At 38.7% G+C, this 21,349-nt stretch overlaps 1 protein-coding gene across 2 annotated transcripts in view; it reads left to right on the plus strand.

The window, feature by feature from the left end:
- LOC134205290 (scoloptoxin SSD14-like) overlaps positions 1–21,349 on the plus strand; it is an 82,279-nt gene that overhangs the window by 21,095 nt on the left and 39,835 nt on the right. For both annotated transcript variants that reach the window (XM_062680416.1, XM_062680415.1), the window contains exons 2-5: positions 6,784–7,014; positions 9,457–9,518; positions 19,033–19,107; positions 19,814–20,014. In XM_062680416.1, coding sequence (XP_062536400.1) covers positions 6,784–7,014; positions 9,457–9,518; positions 19,033–19,107; positions 19,814–20,014 — 569 coding nt within the window. The remainder of the gene's footprint in view (positions 1–6,783; positions 7,015–9,456; positions 9,519–19,032; positions 19,108–19,813; positions 20,015–21,349) is intronic.

Here is a 21,349-nt window from a genome sequence, read left to right on the forward strand (position 1 = left end):
TTTTCCATGTGTGTTCTGTATTTATATTCCTATGACCAATTTTATAAGGCTGCTGAGAGCGAACTGAGTATCTTTCAAAACTTGTATTATTTCTCGGACCGCTGTTCATATTGGTATTGGTTCTATTCGTGTTTGATTGATTGTAATTTTGTTTGTAGCTTGGTTTGTACACTGATTGTTTCTGATTCAGATGGTTGACTTCTGGTATTCTCCTATTTGCATCACGAGAATGCGTTTGAGGTGATCTGTTCCCTAATTGGTCACATGAAGTCTGTTCAAAAGAGTAACTGATTTCATTGACTCTTCTATTTTCAAAAGCAAAATTGAAGCGGTTCATGAGAGCTTCATTGTTTGCATCAATGCGCTCACAAAGATCTTCCAATTTTCTCAAGTTGGTGACTCTGATTAGAGCTAATCGATCTCTGTATGCTGGGCGCATTGTGTGCCAAATTATGTCGAACTTCTCCTCCTCAGAAAGTTGTGTGGTTCTGCAGAGGAAAAATTGTTCCATTCGTACCAAAAAATTGGAGAACGACTCATTCCTCGATTGGAACATGGTCATCGATTTCATTTTTACATAATGATCGATATTTCCTGGAAGAAACTGTTTTCGAAGGGCCTGCACGAAATAATCCCAATTTTTCTGACGAAGAATTGGCCATTTCGTAACAAACCATACGCTAGCAGGTCCTACCAACAACTGATGAGCAGACTGAAATAAATCATTTTTTGTCATGCCCTCAGAAGCTGCAAAAAATTCTATCTGACGCAGGAATAAATTAAGGCTAATGCCGTTATCAGTTCCCGCATATTTTATCGGCCATTTTGATATTGGAAGAGATTGCTTAACACCAGTATTCCAGGATAATCCATGGAATAATGGATTGGATCTGTTTCCATCAGAAAAGTTATCAGGAATATTAAAGCCTGGAGGCAACAGATCATTCTCATAATCACATTCTAATTTTGCATTTCCATAATCTAACTCTTCTTCTGCCCATGGTTCCTCATGTCTGTCGAATTCGCTTTTGTAATCATTGTGTTTCTTGGGTATAGTGCCCGTTCTCGCGCCATTTTCATTACGACGATTTTCGGAACCGGAAAATTTCAAATCTTGCTGTAGAGATCTATCGTAACCGGTAAATTCTGGTGCATTCGGATACACCGGAATTTGGTGATGAAATACCTCTGGTTTCCACGGAGAAATCGGATTCTTCATCACTCTTTCGCGCGATTTGTTACTAGGATATTGATTACGAAATAGCGTTTCAAACAAAATTCTAGTTCCCGGACTTCGTTCATCGCGACGATCGTGGTCTGATACTTTGGATGTCTGCGATGGCATCGAAATATCGGCCACATTCTCACATACAATCTTGTTTACTCGGCGTTGTAAAAATCCAGGCCCATACGGTGGTCCTGAATTCTCATGAACAATTTGTTCTGTCGCGCGCGAATGTACCAGGACATCGTCGACTGCCTCGATATTATCACTTTTACTCGGTTCATTTACGACATTTGCGGCTTTTTTTGCGAAGACCGCATTTAACTGCTCCCGAAATTCTGGCGCAATTGTTAACCGTCTTATTTCACGCTTATTCATTTTTCTTATACTCATTACAGGCTCTTCATCCAAAATTCGATGATTTTCTTCTTGCACTCTCTGCATTTTATTTTAATTGTTCAATTTATAACACTTTCACTTATAATTGCTTTCTTCTTACTCGAGATTATTTGAGATTCGACCTATTAGATTTGCACAAATATGGAAATGATTGAAAATAATTAAAAATAAAATAATAAAATGTATCAAAATGCATGCTTTATCCTAAAAAAAATAAAATTAAATTAGTTCATTTATGAAATTCAATGTGGAATAAAAAATAAAAGAACATTAAATAATAAACTATACAAAAATATAAAAGAAAATTAAACAATGGAAAAATGTAAAATGGATAATGTAATTCATGATTGATTTCATTGTATGAAAAGCCATTTTTCAAAGATTCAATAAATTCAGATTTCTTTTCAAGAAACAGCACAAATGATTCCATTTGGAGAAATAACATTGTCAAGTAGTATTATCCGCTAAACACTCATTTACGTTGGGCGCCATTTGTCAAATTCCGGGTTCCCCGGTCGCATGAGACAAAATTTAATAAAACCAAAATCGACTTTCGTTGGTGTATTGGCCTGTCCTCGACAGCCGTTCGATCAGGTTCGCGGTTTAGCACATCAAAGTTCTACGAACAAGTTAATCCCGGAAACACCCAGATGCCAAAAGAAATGCCGAACTTTACAAAAAATGGCAATCATGATCCAAATTTATTGTATTTAACTCCCTTTTAACCCCATTTACACTTAAATCTAAGATTCTACTTATCCGAATGTTGTTCCTAATCCTAGTGTGTTGGCGTGTGTGTCCGTGGGCCTAGTGTATCCCACGGCGCTAGCATCGTTGACGGTTTTGGTCCGCAGGGCATACCACAAAGCTTGCAGCAGGACGACCAGGCTGCGCTTAACACACGCCGCCTTCCCGCCATCTCACATTACGTGCATGAATGCTAATAGGCCTATTATATGGGATCGAAAGGGAATTTTACCAGTTTTGTCCAGATTCACTTTTGTTGTCTATTGTTAGAGGGCTCACCGATCTCAAATTATCTCCTCCTTCACTCCTCCATTAACATGATGATTTTATGCCAGCGAGTAATATCTGCATGCTATTCAAATGATTAATATTATTTCACTAACATACAAAGTGCATAGTCCTTTTTCACGAACCTTGCTGTTGTACTATCGCGCCGGCAATCCCCACAATCAGTAATTTGATCTCTTTCTTAATCAGCACAGTGAACACTACGTGTTTAAGAAAAATCGACGATCGTAACACGGGTTGTCTGTAACGACTTTTTCACTGCTAACGTGAGACTAGTGGTTCTATCTCCGTTGGTACCTTTTTTATCTGCCGCAGCATCAAAGACGAAATCCACCACTAGAGAGCAGGTACGCTTTTCGGTTACTCTATCGCGAGAATGAGTGATCTGGACCGGTCAATTTCAATAGATCGGCCTGTTAGTCGTTTTCGTCCCCTTCGAGTGCCCAGTATTCGGTTATGGAGAGTTAGAAATGTACTCTCTTAGGCCATCTAGTGTGCTCGGACTAGTATGCGCACACGATCAGTTGATGATTGGCGACAACTGATCATTTAAAGATGATATTGTATTGTTGTTCTGTTATGAGTATACTGAAATACAAGTGCAGTAGCCACAACATTCGTTTTGGTCTGGGGGGCTAATAACCATTCCAAGGCAGCGTAACTAAACTCTGTCGTTAGCTGTGTTTGGAGTAGGTCACAAGCTTCATACATCCTGTAGCATAAAGTGGTTCCTAAAGGCACCGCATTATCACCGTATGCATAGTAGGGATGCTCAAAATGTGTTCTCATGTTCCAAGTGATGTTTTTATGTGTTATTTTATCATTTCCATCATCACTATATGAATAGATATCATTTTTGGTATTGAAATATAAATATTTCTCCAAAATCGCAGTTTTCTAAATCCGTTGCTTTACTCCCACAGCTCTAGTGAAAAATTGAACACCCCTAGATACAATATTTTGCAATGTCCAGAAACTAGAAGAGATGGCTAAGAGGTTGGTGAAAAAACTGAGAAAATCGGTTGAAAAACCACTGAGATATAGTCATTTGAAAATTTAGTTACAACGATTTTCTGAACGAATGTATCCGCGTTGCTCTGATGCTCTGGACAAAATTTCAGCCAAATTGGTCAACGTTTGGGCGGTGCTAAACTCATTGAAAGTTTATATGCAAAAGTGTATGCTGAAACATCAAAAAATAGTGATTTGCAGTTAGACGACACAATTTACGACAAAGAACTATGATACTCATTAAGAATTAGATACAGGATGTTATGCTGAAAACCGCGAGAAGATTAGTGTTTGCCCGGCGAAATTACTAGCATTTCCATGAAGTGGGGTTTGAGCAAATTTCGTTTCTTTTACCTAAAAAAAATAAATTCACCCATACAACCCTCCAGTAAAATTCTAATATCTTTGCCTAATAAATTCTAATCTTCTCGCGGTTTGCAGCATAACATTCTGTATTATATTCTATCAAAACTGAATGAGTATCATAGTTCTTCATCGCTAATTGTGCCGTCCAATTGCAAATCACTGTTTTGCCTTTCTCGTACAACAAAGTTGTACCGAAAGGCTATCATTTCACTCCGAAAATGAGCTTTTTATAGAAGCCTCGGAGACCTATAGTGTTATATACCAATCGACTCAGCTGGAAGAGCTGAACAAATGTCCGTCTGTCCGTGTGTATGTATGTTTTTTTTTTTTCTTCCTAAACAATGGAGGGGGAATCTGCTCAACAGACATCCTGGGTTGACCAGGAAGTGCTGGGTTAGGGGCCACCTCCAATGAGGGAGGCAGGGCTGCATCCTTTACCTGCACTTTGATTTTGCAGCACGCTTAAACGCCGGGCACATCGAGCCCCCCATGGGGTGCTTGCTGTTCACAGCTTTGCTGGAACAAATCAAACAATTGGGAGGGTTCGTGCAGCATTGTGCCTTATGTCCCTCCAATCCGCAGCGTCGGCAGAGATTGCTTCTGTCAGGGCCTTTGCAGTCCCATTGCTTGTGCCCCGGTTCCAGGCACTTGAAGCAAACTTCGGGTTGCTCGTATATGCGCACAGGGCATACCGACCATCCCACCTTGACGCTCCCTAACTTGACTACCTTGGAGGCGTCCGCTGCAGATAGCCGAACCAATGCCACCTGCGTCCCTGCCGGACCTTTCCGTAGCCGAACGGCTGCGGTGGGCGTCTCCACTTCACACTGTCGCCGCAGTGCCGTGACGAGCTCTTCGACTTCAGTGATCTCGTCCAGGTCTTTAACCCTTAGATTCACCTCCGTCGTGAGTGCCCTCACCTTGACCGTCTCGCCTAGGACCTCCTCCGCCAACTTCTTGTAGGCGGCGCCCTTTTGCGAGACGCCCCGCTTCAGCTCGAGTATCATCTCGCCCATCCGGGTACGTCTTATTCTACGTACGTCTGCGCCGAGTTCACCGAGCTTGACGTCACTCCTCATCGCCTTCAAAACATCCGAGTACTTAGCCTCGTCCGCCGTGATGACTAGGACATCGCCCCTGGAGCGATTGGCGCCTACCCTAGACTTCTTGCTACCCTCATTCGCCTGGGCCTTCCTTTCGGCCCTTGACGTCTTCGGTTTCCTCTTGTTCTTGACCAGGGTCCAGGAGGCGTCAATCCCCTCTATTTCCCTGGTCTGGTGCGGCTGAGAACTTTCAGCTTGCCGTAACCCCTTACCACCGTCTTGCCTGAGTGGACGGACCTTTCCAGGTTCTTCCTCCCCCGGTTTTGGAGGTACCTGACCGGGGTTCAGCTTCCCAGCCCCACAACCCTTGTTCGGGGTAGTAACCCTCCGCGTTTTGGAGCGGCCCCCAGGGAGCTCATCCCCTGGAGACTGTCTCCCCCGTTTTTGTGTCTGCTCCGTTGGAGCAGTCACTCCCGACGTATCCGCAAATACTTAAGCCTCAGTCTGGGTAGACTTTGGCACCACTGTATTAGCTGGCACGCCTTCGGTCGACTCGACCTTGCCCGAGTCCGCGAATCCTTGGGCCTCAGTCTGGGTGAACCTCGACTCCACCGATTTCACGGGTTTACACTTGGCCGTCCCGACCGCCCTCTCCAGCTTGGCGTCCAGCATCGACTTTCGAAGTTTCTGCAAGCTCCTCTTGAGGTCCTTGCTGATATTATGCTTCGATGACGCAAAGTCGATGATGGCGTCCAGCTGTTCCGTCGCCACCTCGAAGGCCGAAAGCCCATCGCGTTTGCGGTTCATCGCCTTCACAAGCCATGGGCCGTCAATAACCCCTTCCGGCGTTTTTATAGCCGAGAGGAAGGTTGAGTGACCCACGCTGGCGCTGCGCACTGAGCTGCCGACTATTGCCTCTGGCCTCCTAGGCGGAGACCTGAACAACCCACCTCTTGCGAAGGGGTTGTCGCCTACACTACTACCACTAATTGAAGAATTGACTTGGTTTTCCATTTTGGTCCCACGAGTTGCTCGGGAAAAGAGGTCCACCACGCCAGAGCCCAGCATAACGCGGTAAGGGACAATTACTGTGGAGGGTGCCCAGGTACCCCACAGGCTCCGTTAAAGGCCTAGCTTATTATTTCACCCCCCTGGCCATGCATCCCCTCGGCACGGGTCGCTTGACGCCTTGGGATTAGGGGTTAGGGACGATGGTCCCGGTCTAGCTCGCAGTGGCCATGGGGAGGGGTCGTCAAGCCCTTAGACAAAGTCCCTGCTGCCCCCGTGTGTATGTATGTGTGTATGTGTGAGTGTATGTGTGTGTATGTGTGTGCACAAAAGCTATAAAAAACATTAGACAACTTTTCGTATAGTAATCCTTAACCGATTTTCTCGCAACAAGTTTCATTCGACAGGGGGCAAAGCTTAGTTGATCACTATTAAATTTTATATTGATCGACCGTTGCGTTTGAAAGTTATAAAGATAATTGTACTTCGAACCATATTAACGCCATATAAGGTTGGTGTCTTGGCTAAATGCGAGAAAGGCAGTATTACCACTAGGTGAATTAAGTTGTTTTTTTTTTATATTTCTGCATACATTTTTCCATATAAACTGTCCATAATGCCCACTCTACATAATACATATATTATGTATAACATAAAGTTGAATGTTTAACTAAAAAAATCTATTTTTATTTTCAGGTTTACTACAAAACGATTGCATGTGTTTTGGATAGGCTCTCTGTTCGCTTTTGCAATTATGTATTTCCAAAAACCACCGCAGATCGTTCAAAAAGCTGAATCGTCCCGCAATCTCATACCACCAAATCCTCAACGAACGGACACTAAAGTAATTCCATCGTACACACCGTTACATATTTTCAAACAAGCTGCAGTATGTTCAGATTCTGAAATATGTAGTGGAATAGGCAGGTAAGCACGTTAAAAGATAAGTAGAGAAAAATACCAATTGTTGGCAATCTAAGCCGTTTTCCAAATCTATATATGAATTTCTGTCTGTCTGACCCTTATAGACTCGAAAATTACTGAACCAAAAATTAGTATGCAGAGGTTTTTTGGTTCTTACGATGGTTCGAGACCCCTCCCCCTTTAGAAAGGAGGGCTCCCATTCAAATTGAATTCATAACTCGAGAATAAATCAAGCAAATGGAACCATATCTTGTATGTGAATGTTTTGAAAGGGAAGATATGTTTCTGTGGTGGTTTGAAATTCCTCCCCCTTCTGAAAAGGAGGTCTCCTATACAAATGAACCAGAAATTTCTGCATAACTCGAGAACTAAACAAATAAAAAAAAATTTAGGCGAAACGAAGTTTGTCGGGTTTGCTAGTAAACAATACAATCTAACGATTGTACATTTTAAAACACGGACAAAACCCAACTGATATATATTTATATGCTCTCTTTGATGCTAGGTGTTTACTAAACTGAACTGAGCAATGCAATTTCAATTGTTAGCAATACAATGCTTTCATTTCCAACCAGTCATTTCGTTTTTTTATGGTTTTCTAAACAAAACATCACCTAAAGCGCCACTCGTTTGACTCTTTACCCAAAATTGGATCAGTTTTCCAAATCAAGAGTATTGTCTCAAAACACAAATTAAGTTTGTGGTATTTATAATATATTTATGTATTTTATTTAGTATTGCTAATCCGGAGATGGCGAGTTCGATTCTCTGTTCGGTTTATGATGTTTTCGGGTTGGAAACTTTTTCGACACACTGGACATAGTGTATCCATTGACTCGCCACACAAGATACATATTTACTCATGCAATGGGTGGCATAGAATAAGCTTTCATTTAGTTACTGAGGAAATTCTTATAGAATACTAAGTTAAAGGAGGCAAAGTTCCAGTTTGAATGTAGAGCTATTGAAGAAGAAGAAGAAGCTTATCATATTCACAGAACGTTCGCGGGAGAATGAAATCAGAGAACATTTGTCAGCATTGAGAGCAACAAATTGATGTCGTTTAAATAAATGATAAAAACAAGTGGCCGGAGATGGCTACCTTAAGGCACCTCTGAAGTCAAAGGAAAATAGGATGAAATAGGTACATCACCAATTTTGATTACCATTTCTCGATTGCTCAGATATAAGAGAACGAGAGACCGAAACGCTCGAATTTGGCCACAGCGAATTAATGATTGATTTTATCAAAGGCTGCTGAAAGCCCGTATATATCGAATAAACCTGTTATCCTTTCTGAAGAGCCTTAGTGATGGTTGACGAACAAACAAGTAGGTTGGGAGGTGGTGGTCGTTTGGGGATGAAGCCATGTTGGTCCTCTGATATATAACCCATAATGGTGGACCAGTTTTTCAAAGCACTCTAGAAATATCTAATTAGGGGTACTGGAGAAGGTTCCGAAACCGACCTAAATGGTAGAGGGCATAATGGTGCGAAAAAATATTTCGTAGATAGGATTAGAGATGTCAAAAATTAATCGATTACTTCGATTAATCGATCCATCGTTGTGATAATCGATTAATTTTGAATCGATTACTACCCAACGATTAATCGATTCAATAATCGATAGGAATCGAGAGTTATCGATTAATTACTAATCGATTAATCAGGATTTTACGACATCATGAGAATGTCGCTAATTAATTAATTACTTCGATGAATCGATTAATCGTTGTGATAATCGATTAATTTTGAATTGATTCAAATGCAACGATTAATCGATTCAATAATCGACAAGAATCGAGAGTAATCGATTAGTTACTAATCGATTAATCGTGATTTTACGTCATCTCTAGACAGGATATTTTTTACCATTTTCCGGCTCTTCATAGCGTGCGACAGCAAAGAGTTAAGGCTCCCCCAGACCTAAGCGATTTCATCGCCGCGACGGCGACAACTAGTCGCCGCGATTCTATCGTTGGGTCGCTGCAGGCAATGTTCTATTTACGCTTCCATACCAACGGCGACAGAATCGCTGTCGCCAAGCGATAGAATCGCGTCGCGATTGTCGCGTCGCGTGTGTTTGGGGGAACCTTTAAAAGATGCAGAGAAAAAAACAAAAATCTACGCTTTTGATAATCTCAAAAATAGTGGTCCGCAACCGTCCTATTTTTGCACGCAATTGCGCATAATTTCTATTGTTATTGATGTTTGGAGTCAATACAGATTACTTTCCAGTTTGGTTAATTTTATTTTTGACATTTTTTGGAGCAGTCTAGGTCCTTCCGTAATGCCATGCCAATAATGTTTGAGTTCACAGTGTGTAGCTCCAAAGTTGTTCAAATCAATGTGGTTCACATACGTTTATTTTATAGTCAACTTTATAATACATTTTGTATGTGAATGTGTTTCGTTTGTTAACAAATGTTTATTTTTATCTTTCAGAGACATTCTTCAAAGAAACGGATCAATAGTGGACGCCGCACTTGCAGCTATGTTTTGTGCAGGTAAATCTATAGTTCAAATATCCCTGTCATGAGACTAAGTCCGCCTGTGAATTCTATAATAGAAAAAAAACTGATTAATCCACCTAGCAGTAATTGTGCCTTTCTCAAATATTATAACAAGTTGTGAAAGATAAGAATGATGGTTTGTAATAATTCTATGCAGGTGGGCAACATAGCTGCAATAAATTGTAACTATTGTCGGAATATTAACTTCTATTTGCTAAATAAACGAAAACGAATTGAACGTATTATTAAAATAAGAAAATCCAGTAAATCGAAAAAGATGTTAACGCAAACAGAAATCGACAGATGATGAGAATGGTCTAAATAAAATGTTTTAGAACTTTATCAAACATGAGTTCTAAAGATGAGTTATTACTTCAGAAGTCTTGTAAACAATGATGATATTGAATCTAATTACTCTCAAGCACATTCTTTAAGTCCAAGTAGATATACAGTGTCAACATCCATTCAACCACGTAGAACATAACTTATTACTTTCAAGTTAGCTAAAAAATTGAAGTCTTTGCATCAAGTTTGGATAACACATTCATCCGCCGTTACAATTAAAAATACAATTGAATGTTTTCCGCCTAGACGATAGAAACAAACTTATTTAACACTTCGGCACCACATTTAATGATGTTTTTGTAAACATTGATTATTTATTTATTTCTAAGACTAAGGCCGGAATGGCCTGTGCAGTGCATAAAAGTCTTCTCTATTCAGCTCGGTCCATGCCAATCACGCAGTCGGCGGAGGGTCCGCGAATCGTCTTCCACCTGATCGATTCACCTGGCTCACTGTGCCCTTCGCCTTCTTGTTCCCGTCAGATCGCTATCGAGAACCATTTCAGGGTTATTGTCCGACATTGTGGCTACGCGCCCGGTTCACTACAGTCTTCCGATTTTCGTGGTGTGAACGATGGATGGTTCTTCCAATAATTGCTGCAACTTGGTGCATTCGCCTTCTCCATGAACCGTCATCCATCTGCAACCCGCCATAGATTGTATCCAACACTTTCCTTCCAACAACTCCATCCCCCACGAGCATTATGCAGGTCTCGTGTCCGTAGAGGACTAACGGTCTTATAAGCGTTATGTAGATAGCTAGTTTGATACGGCATCGAACTCTATTCGATTGAAGCAATTTGCGGAGTCCAAAGTACGTTCGATTTCCTGCCATGATATGTCTCCGAATTTCTCTGCTGGTATCGTTATCGGAGATCACCAGTGACTTCAAGTACACGAATTCTTCAACCACCTCGATTGTCACCACTGATAAAAACTCGGTGTGGGTGGCTTACATTGTGGTCTCTTGAGCCTCTTTCTATTATGTACTTCGTCTCCGACGATCCAATCCGTTTAACTTCCCTCTTCAGTCTGATGAAGGATTCATTCATTTTCTCAAAGTTTCGTGCCATAATAAAAATATCGTTCGTGAAAATCGTACCACCCGTGTCAATACCTGACCTTCGTATTACTTTCAAAGCGGCTTTTCTGCAATATTTGGCGAACAGCGAACATCTGGTCTGTGGTACAGCGTTTGCTCATGAATCCCACCTGGCACTGCTCCCAAGGACACTCTTGCAATTAGTGTTAGTCGACGGCATGAAATTTGGGAGAGTCGGATATTACTAATCGACCTTTTTTAGATGGAACACACGACACCTTCCATCCACTGCTGCGGCAAAACCCCCTCCTACCAAATCTTGGTAATTACTCTAATTAACCAGTTCAGCGCTCTAGTCCGTGAATCACTACCGTGTTTAAATAACTCTCCTGGTAGTTGGTTACCCCAGGGGATTTTTTGTTTTTCAGCTGACCAATCCCCCCTGGAGCTGGAAAACGCATGTTTTGCGCGCGTGCTCCCAGGTTTGTCACCATACCGTCCTCGTTTCCTACCATGTCGCCATTCAAAGGATCTTCGTAGTACTGCCGCCACTTTTGAATCACCTCACGCTCGTCCGTTAAAAGATCTTTGTTTATGTCAGGCTGCGACACGTGGCCCTTTCATGCACAGTTCAACTTCTCATAGAACTTCCGTGTGTTATTAGCGCAATACAGCTGCCCCGTCTCTTCGCGGCCTCGATCTTCCTGCTGGCGCTTTTTCCTTCAGAAAATCGAGTCTTGTCTGTTCCGCGCCCGTTTGTATCGTGCCTCGTTTACTCTCGTGCGGTGTTGCAGCAATTTCGCCCATGCTGCATTCTTTGTTTTTGTCATTTGGCGTTACGGAGCCGCATACTTTTATTTCTCTTGAAAACTTCTGCCCTTCGTACACAGAAAAAATAAAGAACCTAAAAAAAAGTTTAAAGAACTCAACTTTGAGTACGAAGTTCAAATTTTTAACTCAATATTAGGTAGTTTTCTCACTCCCTCTCATGAATGATATTATAAACAAAGAGAGCTGCATCGACCCAACGTGTGCTCTTCCGTGGAAGAAGCCAAATTTGAGTTGTTTTCACCATAGTCTCGGGTGAGTGAAAATAACATAAATTTGAGTTGGTGAAACTTCATAGTGGGTGAAAATTCAACACGGGAGTAAAGGCAAAGTACTCACCGGATTTTCTCGCATTTTACTTATTTTTTGCTTCTTCCACGCAAGGGTGGATTTGAGTGAAAGGAACCGTAAAGTGAGTTGTTTCGCGGTTCCGTGTATTATCCTTCCAAAGTGACTTTTAGTACCATACTTTGTGGTATCACCTTGTATAACCAGTGTATTTTTTTCTGATGAAGTAAAAGTTTTATTCGCAAAAGCCATAAATAGATCTCCTTGATCAATAACTTGTGGTAAGACAGCTCTGTATCCAATGTAAGAGTCCTTAGTCAGTATAAATTTGAAATAGCCTGGGAACAGACGAACAGACGTAACAATTTCCTGAAAATCCATCGACCGGTTACTTTATCACCATCTCGCGTGCATGTTTTTTTTGTTGTTGTTTAGTACGACAACGACGCTAAAGGGCGATGTCAAATCTAAAGGTATGTGTTGGAACTTTCAGTTTGGACTTATGATGAACACTTCTTTTAGCAGGTCAAATCGACTCAGCTTCGAAGCTGTAATTTTATTAGAACCAACACTGAAAACCAAAACTACCCAAAAGTGGGTTGTTTGCACTCAAAACCGTGGTTTGGGCCAATAACCCAAATTTGAGTAAAATGACTTTTCTGGCACTAGGTAGTTTGCCTTTAATCCCATGTAAACAATTTACCCAAAGCTGAGTTTAATTTATCCAAAGCGGACCTTGATCAACCCAAAATAGAGAATATTGAATTTACTCAAATTTGGGTTATTGGGCTGAGCAACCTAGGTGAGGTGTTTGCATCTTGCTCTAGTTTTGATAGCAATCATGGGAAAGAAAGAGAGAACTACCCAAATTTGGGTAAATTTTTTCTGCGATATTCTCAATAGTGCGTATATTGAACTCAAAGTTTGGGTTGATTTATCTGTCCGTGAAGATTAGAACGTAGTTTGCATGGATTTAGATTTCGTCATATTCACTTACATTTTGGTGTTCTTTACTAGTTTTAGGTTACAATTGTCCGTACTGTGTATTTCAACTTATAATCCGGTTAATCTGCTAAATTGATATATAAATCTTAGGCTAATAAATTCATAACAATACAATTCAAACTAGGGTAAAGTGACCAATAGTGGACCCCCAACCAATAGTGGACCCTCCAGCCATTTTTGCATTATTATTGCACAATGTCAACATTTTGCTATGAAATTCTATCGGAAGAACCTACCTTACAGTCCTATGATTTGATTACATGCATTGCAAATGCTATGGAAAGTAAAATTAGATGATTTTTTAAGATTCTATAAAAAATAAACACGAGAGTGTCCACTATAGGAAAATTTTAGGGGGTCCATAATAGGGAAGAAGAACGTCCCGAAACGGGACATGAAAATCAAATGAAGTGTCGACTATAGGGAAGCAATTTCCTATTATGAACCCCCAGGGGGTCTACTATAGAGCAAATTTAGTTAGACTTTAAAATGTTAATTTCAACGAATAACGTCGTGTATTTGGGTGTTTTTTGTGTATATCGTGAAGAGGGGATACAGAGCTTGTTGTTAGATATCAAGCAGTGTTAATATGTTGAACATTTTTAAGCCTTATGACAGGAAGAGCAAAATTCCGCTATTGGGGTCCACTATTGGGCATTCTACCCTACCTTTATAATTCACGAAATAGGCTATTAGTATTTTAATTTAGAAGCGAAATAAATTCACAAATAGATTGCGGTAACTTTTCTGATTCATATGCTATTTACTCTTCTATTGTTTTACCCTGATATCACACACGATGACATACAGTTGTCAGGGAGCTGTCAGCGGTTAGTGTGCGATATAATTTGAAGGGCCTAATCGGTACTCACTCCGAAGTCGACGACACTGCACAGTGGTTTCGTCAACAGTATGCTATGCGCACGCCTCTAGATGTGAAATGAGTAATCAGTTTAATTTGAAACGACCGTTCTTTAAAGAATGGACGATGGCAATTTCCTCAGTGTTACATCTGATAAGAAAATTATTTTGAGCTTTTTAGTGGAATGTTTTCACCTGTCATAAGACGAGTTTATACAATCCCATTGAATTCCACCACTTAATAGTATCTTGACAGATACGTATTTCGACCTCAAAAGTAAGGCCGTCTTCAGTGTCTCGTACTTGACTCGACTTGAAGAAAATGATCGCAGCTTACACTATTTATACTATGCGTAGGTATAATAATGTATCAAGGTACTTATCTTACTACGGTGCTTATTTCTACTCGCTTGATGCGCTTAATGCTTAGGTATAAACTTGAAGAGCCAGGAGCTACCATTTCCTTGATCTTTATTCAACAACCTTAGCCTTAGGCTAAGAGGGAAACTGATAAGGGATTAAATTATGAGTTTAGGTCTAAGGTAGCTGAACATGTATATCAGGAAAATCATTCAATTACGACATCAAACATTAAAATTTTAAGAAATGTCTCTTCTCCGTGGAAACTTGATGTTGCTGAGAGCTTGGAAATCTACCGACAGGTACAAACGCGGTTGTTGAATAAAGATCAAGGAAATGGTAGCTCCTGGCTCTTCAAGTTTATACCTAAGCATTAAGCGCATCAAGCGAGTAGAAATAAGCACCGTAGTAAGATAAGTACCTAGATAAATTATTATACCTACGCATAGTATAAATAGTGTAAGCTGCGATCATTTTCTTCAAGTCGAGTCAAGTACGAGACACTGAAGACGGCCTTACTTTTGAGGTCGAAATACGTATCTGTCAAAATACAATTAAGTGGTGGAATTCAATGGGATTGTATAAACTCGTCTTATGACAGGTGAGTGTTACATCTGTTTTTCTGTGACCTGTGTATTGCACTTTTCTTCTACGCATAATTGTCCCATGTTAGTTTTTGTAAATTTTGAATTTTTACCATAGAGCAGTCTACTTTGATAGATATTTTCAGAAAACTCTCACAGATATCGATCTTCGTTCGGAAAATCATTGAAGTCAACTTGTTCCAGTGTCTAATTTCTAAGCATAATTGGCTCGCAGTGATTAAATTCATCATTATGGCAGATTATTCTGTTGTTTTATGGAGCAACACTCATAAGATTAGTTTTTTTCTACTTAGATTAGATCTTCTGAACTTAGCCTGCTCCAGTAGCTAAAGCGGGCAAGGGATCCTACATATATAGGTATAGGATAGATATAGATATAGGATCCCTAATGCGAGCAATCTGAAAAAAAATGACAGGTGAGTGTTACATCTGTTTTTCTGTGACCTGTGTATTGCACTTTTCTTCTACGCATAATTGTCCCATGTTAGTTTTTGTAAATTTTGAATTTTTACCATAGAGCAGTCTACTTTGATAGATATTTTCAGAAAACTCTCACAGATATCGATCTTCGTTCGGAAAATCATTGAAGTCAACTTGTTCCAGTGTCTAATTTCTAAGCATAATTGGCTCGCAGTGATTAAATTCATCATTATGGCAGATTATTCTGTTGTTTTATGGAGCAACACTCATAAGATTAGTTTTTTTCTACTTAGATTAGATCTTCTGAACTTAGCCTGCTCCAGTAGCTAAAGCGGGCAAGGGATCCTACATATATAGGTATAGGATAGATATAGATATAGGATCCCTAATGCGGGCAATCTGAAAAAAAAAAAATCATTCTAAGCGACAAAAGATGAATTTCGCGCCAACTCGACCAGCGGTTGGCAGCACCATCTCAGAATCGAATGAAACTTGGTGGGCATAACGATATGGTATTTCTAAGCCACTCTGCATACTTAGTTTTTCAAAAATTGTCAAGAGTGATGAGGGCCTAATTTTTTTTCATGGATTTTTTATAAATCGATGTAACTCTAAAATGACAAGACGTACAAAAAAGTGTTGTATGGCGGACTGTCGTGAAATTCCAAGAAGTTTTTTGGAAAAATATCCAAAAAATAATATACCGATTTCTACACTGAAAAAAATTAGTTTTAAAAATTAAAATTCGATATTACAAAAAACCTCATCTCAGAAATCGATGAAATTTTTTCTGCAGATAGGTATTTTAATTATCTAACTTTTCTGGGAATAATGTTCCTGTGACATATTTAAGGAAAAAAAGTTTTTCTAACAAAAACTTTTCTCATGTCCATATTGAGTGAAAATTTATCAGCGTGTTTTATGCCTACAGCGCCAATTGTAGGTTCAGCAGCCTATCATCAACTACGACACATTTTGGAAGTATAAAAATTTGTTTAGGAAGCAATTTATCATAATCTAACATTAATGTGGACCAACATTTGAAAAGGGCGTATATTTTCCTAGATTGCTTATATCAATGTTACACACAAATGACCAGATTTACAAAATTGTGATGTTTTTGTAAATTTTGTAAATTGTAAATTTGTCTGAACTATGAAGTCTGAAGCATAAAAGAGCGTTTCGTTCACCGAGAAAATAAATTAATGAATGTAAAGATTAAAATTAGTTTAGCAAAAAAAAATGGAGGTTGATTTTTTTTATCAGATAAACATTTTGATTCCAAACGATGAAGCTCGGTAGGTAATTTCATTAGGGGGATTTCCGGTAAACGCACATTTAAAGAATAATAAATTTTCCGCATTTTTTAATTTTTTCTTCAATTTTTTTTGTTACTACATTTAATTCTTATTTTCTCATTAATTTGTAAACTTAGTCGAACAATTCAAAGACTTTTGGGTCTTCATCTGAGTTGGAATATTTTTAGCTAGGATTTTATTATGAGCGATTGGTATGAAAGAATGAAGCTTTTGTGTGCCAATTATAGTTTTTGCTTTTTTGAAAAGTTCATCAAAATCTTGTTGAGTACCGTCGTCGGGGGTGACAATGGGTCAAATGGGGGTGAGAATGGGTCACTGTTTCAACTACTTAGAATGCTTGTAGAATGGATGTATCTGAGGATAAGAAGACAAAAATATGAGAGACCTTTTTGAACGATTTGGCTCTACGCCCTCCATCGTGAGAGCGATGACCCATTCTCACCCCCAGACCCATTGCCACCACCGATGGCGGTATTGCTCATTCGTGATATAACAGAAATGTAATATAGTGATATTTTTGTTTGATTGAAAACGTGCCCATTCACCCATTCGTACAACTCCCGAGGTGCCTTGATAGTATTTCCATAATCTTTGGCAAGAGTTGCTCGTTTTGCCATTCGTTTGAGAGTGCCACCAATAGCTTCGCAAGGGCCTTTTCCGTGCGATGTTATAAAAAAGTGCCATTCTGCTTCTAAGGCATGTTTTGAATTTAAATTACACAGACTTGCAAAGTTCCTTTTATTTTTATAATGTGCTGCAGCTCACCCAGACACAAACGCAATTTTTGTAAAATCGATCGACTGTTTCAAAAAGTCAATTAATTTTTAAATGAATAAGTGAACAGCTTTTGTGTCATGGGTCATTACTTCTGATTAAAGAAGCTAACGTTTTCTAATTAACCGTTTCTTTTAAAGTAAACTTCGAATGGATGTATTGTTGCCTGGGAATTATTCCAACCTTGAGCAGCATTTTGGATAATGAATCAATAATTTTCAGAGAAATCTAACAGTTTATCAATTTTTTCAATAAAATACGATACAAAATCATCTACAGGCTTTATAACGGTTTCTAAATTATACCGTTCAGTGGTTAGCCTTTGTTGAAAAACAACATCTTCTTTTACACTATTACAATTAAATATCACTTCAGTTTCGTTTCGGCAACATTGCCCGTTTTCAAAGTAATTATTTTTTTGTAATTGTTTTTAAGTTACCTCGATACAAAAAGTCAAATAAAACATAAACCCTTCTCAAATGTTGGTCCACAATTATGTTAGATTATGCTAAATTGCTTCCCAAACAAATTTTTATACGTCCAAAATGTGTCGTTGGTTGATGATAGGCTGCTGAACCTATAATTGGCGCTGTAGACATAAAACACGCTGATAAATTTTCACTCAATATGGACATGAGAAAAGTTTTTGTTAGAAAAACTTTTTTTCCTTAAATATGTCACAGGAACATTATTCCCAGAAAAGTTAGATAATTAAAATACCTGTCTGAAGAAAAAATTTCATCGATTTCTGAGATGAGGTTTTTTTGTAATATCGATTTTAATTTTTAAAACTATTTTTTTTTCAGTGTAGAAATCGGTATTTTATTTTTTGGATATTTTTCCTAAATACTTCTGGGAATTTCACGACAGTCCGCCATACAACACTTTTTTGTAGGTCTTGTCATTTTAGAGTTACATCGATTTATAAAAAATCCATGAAAAAAAATTAGGCCCTCATCAAATGTTACTCTTGACAATTTTTGAAAAACTAAGTATGCAGAGTGGCTTAGAAATACCACATCTTTATGCCCACCAAGTTTCATTCGATTCTGTGATGGTGCTGCCAGCCCCATAGAAGGGTTGGCGCGAAATTCCTCAAAATAAGAACTCTATTCAAAGGATTGGCAACATCAGAAAAACATGTTTTATTTTGTAAAGGTGTTAATAATTACTTTATGTATATTACTATTACAAATAATTCGAACCAATTTCCATAAGGTGATTTTACCACAAAGCCACAAATCGACCATTACCTTTCTGGTGTTAAGTGTCATTAATAAACAAACAAACAAATCGACCATCTGGGCGTGATTTTTTAAGTATTTTTTATGCGCACGAGTTGAGGGAACCAATACATACATAAAGATGATACACTGGTAGAATCATTTTCTTACTCATGCTTATCAATCGACTTAAATTTCAGTGGTGTACGAAGATTATTACGTTCAGCTCAGACTTTCGAAATTCCCCACGAGACCAATTTAATAATCACCTTCACCTGTTGATATTTGACCCGTTCACTCTGCCGGAGGTTGTTGACATGGATTTATTATTACTTCACCCTATACTATTGAAAATTCCCATTTTTGATTCAATCTAATGCGAGTTTTAACTTTCCACTTGGGGAAACAAAACATCTTAAAATTTATATAATATTTTCAGGACTTTCAAACATGCAATCCATGGGCATTGGAGGAGGATTCATTATGAACATATACATAAAAGAAGACAACAAAGGTAAAGCAATAGAATATTGATTGTGCAAAAAAGTTTCCCTCAGAGTATTGTACGCAGCACTTTTCGCTCGAAGCTCCCAAAAGCTCCCAGTAAAATGCCAATAAGTTCGCCTGATAAACTCCAATCTTCTCACCCCTTTCAATAAAATATTCTTTACCTAATTCTGTACGAACTGAACGAGTATCATAGTTCTTCATCAATCTAGCTCCAAATTAAGATGTTTCCCCATACATTTTTTCAATATAACCGATTTGGCTCAAATTTTGCCCACATCCACAGGACGTCACCTAGGTAGAACGAAATAAGAGGGCGGCCCATCAAAAAAATTGAAACAGTGTTTTTTAGCCACCCTAATAAGTTATATTTCACAATCTATGTACAATATGAGCATTAGGATAAGAAAAATTGTGTATATTTATATGTACTAGTCTACTAGTCACATTTTTTAGTATTATCATTTCAGTAGAAAACCGAAATGGGCGACTAACGAAGTTGGATTTTTCTCACAATCTGTACGCTAAACCTAACTTCGGACGTGGTGCGCTGTTTTCATTTGGTGATACGCTATACTTCGCTAGTCGCCCATTTCGGTTTTGAACTGAATTGATAATAAAATTAATTGTTATTGTTAGCGTTTTCTTCTTGAAGTTATAATTTTAACCATTGATTGGATGTGTTTTAATTTATTTTTTTATTTTACTTATAGCATACACATTGGATGCAAGGGAAATAACTGCTCTGGCAGCAACGGAAAATATGCATTTGCACGATCCCTCTACTACCAATGAAGGTCCACTCTCCATCGCTACACCAGGGGAACTGAAAGGCTATTGGGAAGCACATAAACGATTTGGAAAGCTGCCATGGAGGGAAATCATGGAACCAACATTAAATATATGCAGAAATGGTAAGTTATCTCGCTTGAAAAAAAATGTGGCGCGATTTGATATTATACCTTCTTTTTAACGATATTGATACACTAAAAATACCTTCTTCTAATTTAATCGGTAGGTAAAGTGTAATTTTTATATCAGAACAGATATTAGTAGACTCTTTGTCAAAATGAAAAATATCTGTCAAGTCAGTCTGATATCCACATTGGTAATACGAATTTCTGTTAGATGTCTTTTAAATACTTGTCAATTAAATGAATCAATGGTGCCGGTAATGGGTGATACAAGTAGGATATGTCCTACACATCATGAAAGTATTTGAGTGGTACAATAGAGGTAATAAACTATAGAGGACGATTGTCGCTGCGGTTCCCTTTGTTATCGTCCCCAAACATGTTGGGTACCTATCTGTCAAAACGTACTGATTTTTCCTTCGTTGACATTTAGTGCCCTATCCTCGCCAGCAAAAGATGTTTCGCCAGTGACGACAGCGACAATGTTCCTCTATAGTTTATTACCTCTATTAGTGGTACAGCCGAAGAATTTCCCAACCCATGGTTTTGTCATATTTAGTTATCTTTAAAGACATATTGCGAGAAAAGAGTAAAATTCTAATTTTGCGGAGCAAAGAAGAAGAAGCAGACTGAGTGTCGGAAACTTCAAAATGTATGCCTTCAAAGTGTCATAAAACTTGTTAAAAAAATATAGCGGCATGTAACACTCGTTTAAAGTTGCAAATTCCCGTTGATTTTATTAATCAACATTCACACCGAAAAACTAAACCAAAAATTTTTACCGTGCAACTAGTGATTTGACGTTTGCGGAACAGCTTTCCGACAGTCGACCGTCGGACCCCGGTTCGAATTTTTCAATCTTCTCGCAATAGTTTACCATCTCAATAACCGTACTATTCAAATGAATTTACTTACAAGTTCTTCAAAAAATATCATTCAATTATGAAGTAGTTCAACTTATTATCATTCTATTTACCGTAATCCGGGGTAACATTGATCAGCGGGGTAACATTGATCAGTTTCACCACTTTCAAGAAATAATTAAAATATTATTTCCTGTTATCACAAATACTTATTGTGAGTGAGGTATCACAATCTTGACTAAATTTGCTGCTGAATGATATAAACTTCGGATGAATTTGCATTTATTTTTCGCCAAAATTTGAACAATAAAATCAACATGAATTTTTGAATGCATAGGAAGCTGCCAAAAAAGCACTCAAAACAAATATAACAACAAGAAAATTAAGCTCGTACCTATAGTTATGTGATAAGCAATCCTATTTTCTTGATCAATCCATTGTTTTAGTTTCGACATTTCGTTATATATTGTTG

This window comes from Armigeres subalbatus, chromosome 1, assembly GCF_024139115.2.
Source record: "Armigeres subalbatus isolate Guangzhou_Male chromosome 1, GZ_Asu_2, whole genome shotgun sequence".
Classification (NCBI taxonomy): Eukaryota; Metazoa; Arthropoda; class Insecta; order Diptera; family Culicidae; genus Armigeres; species Armigeres subalbatus.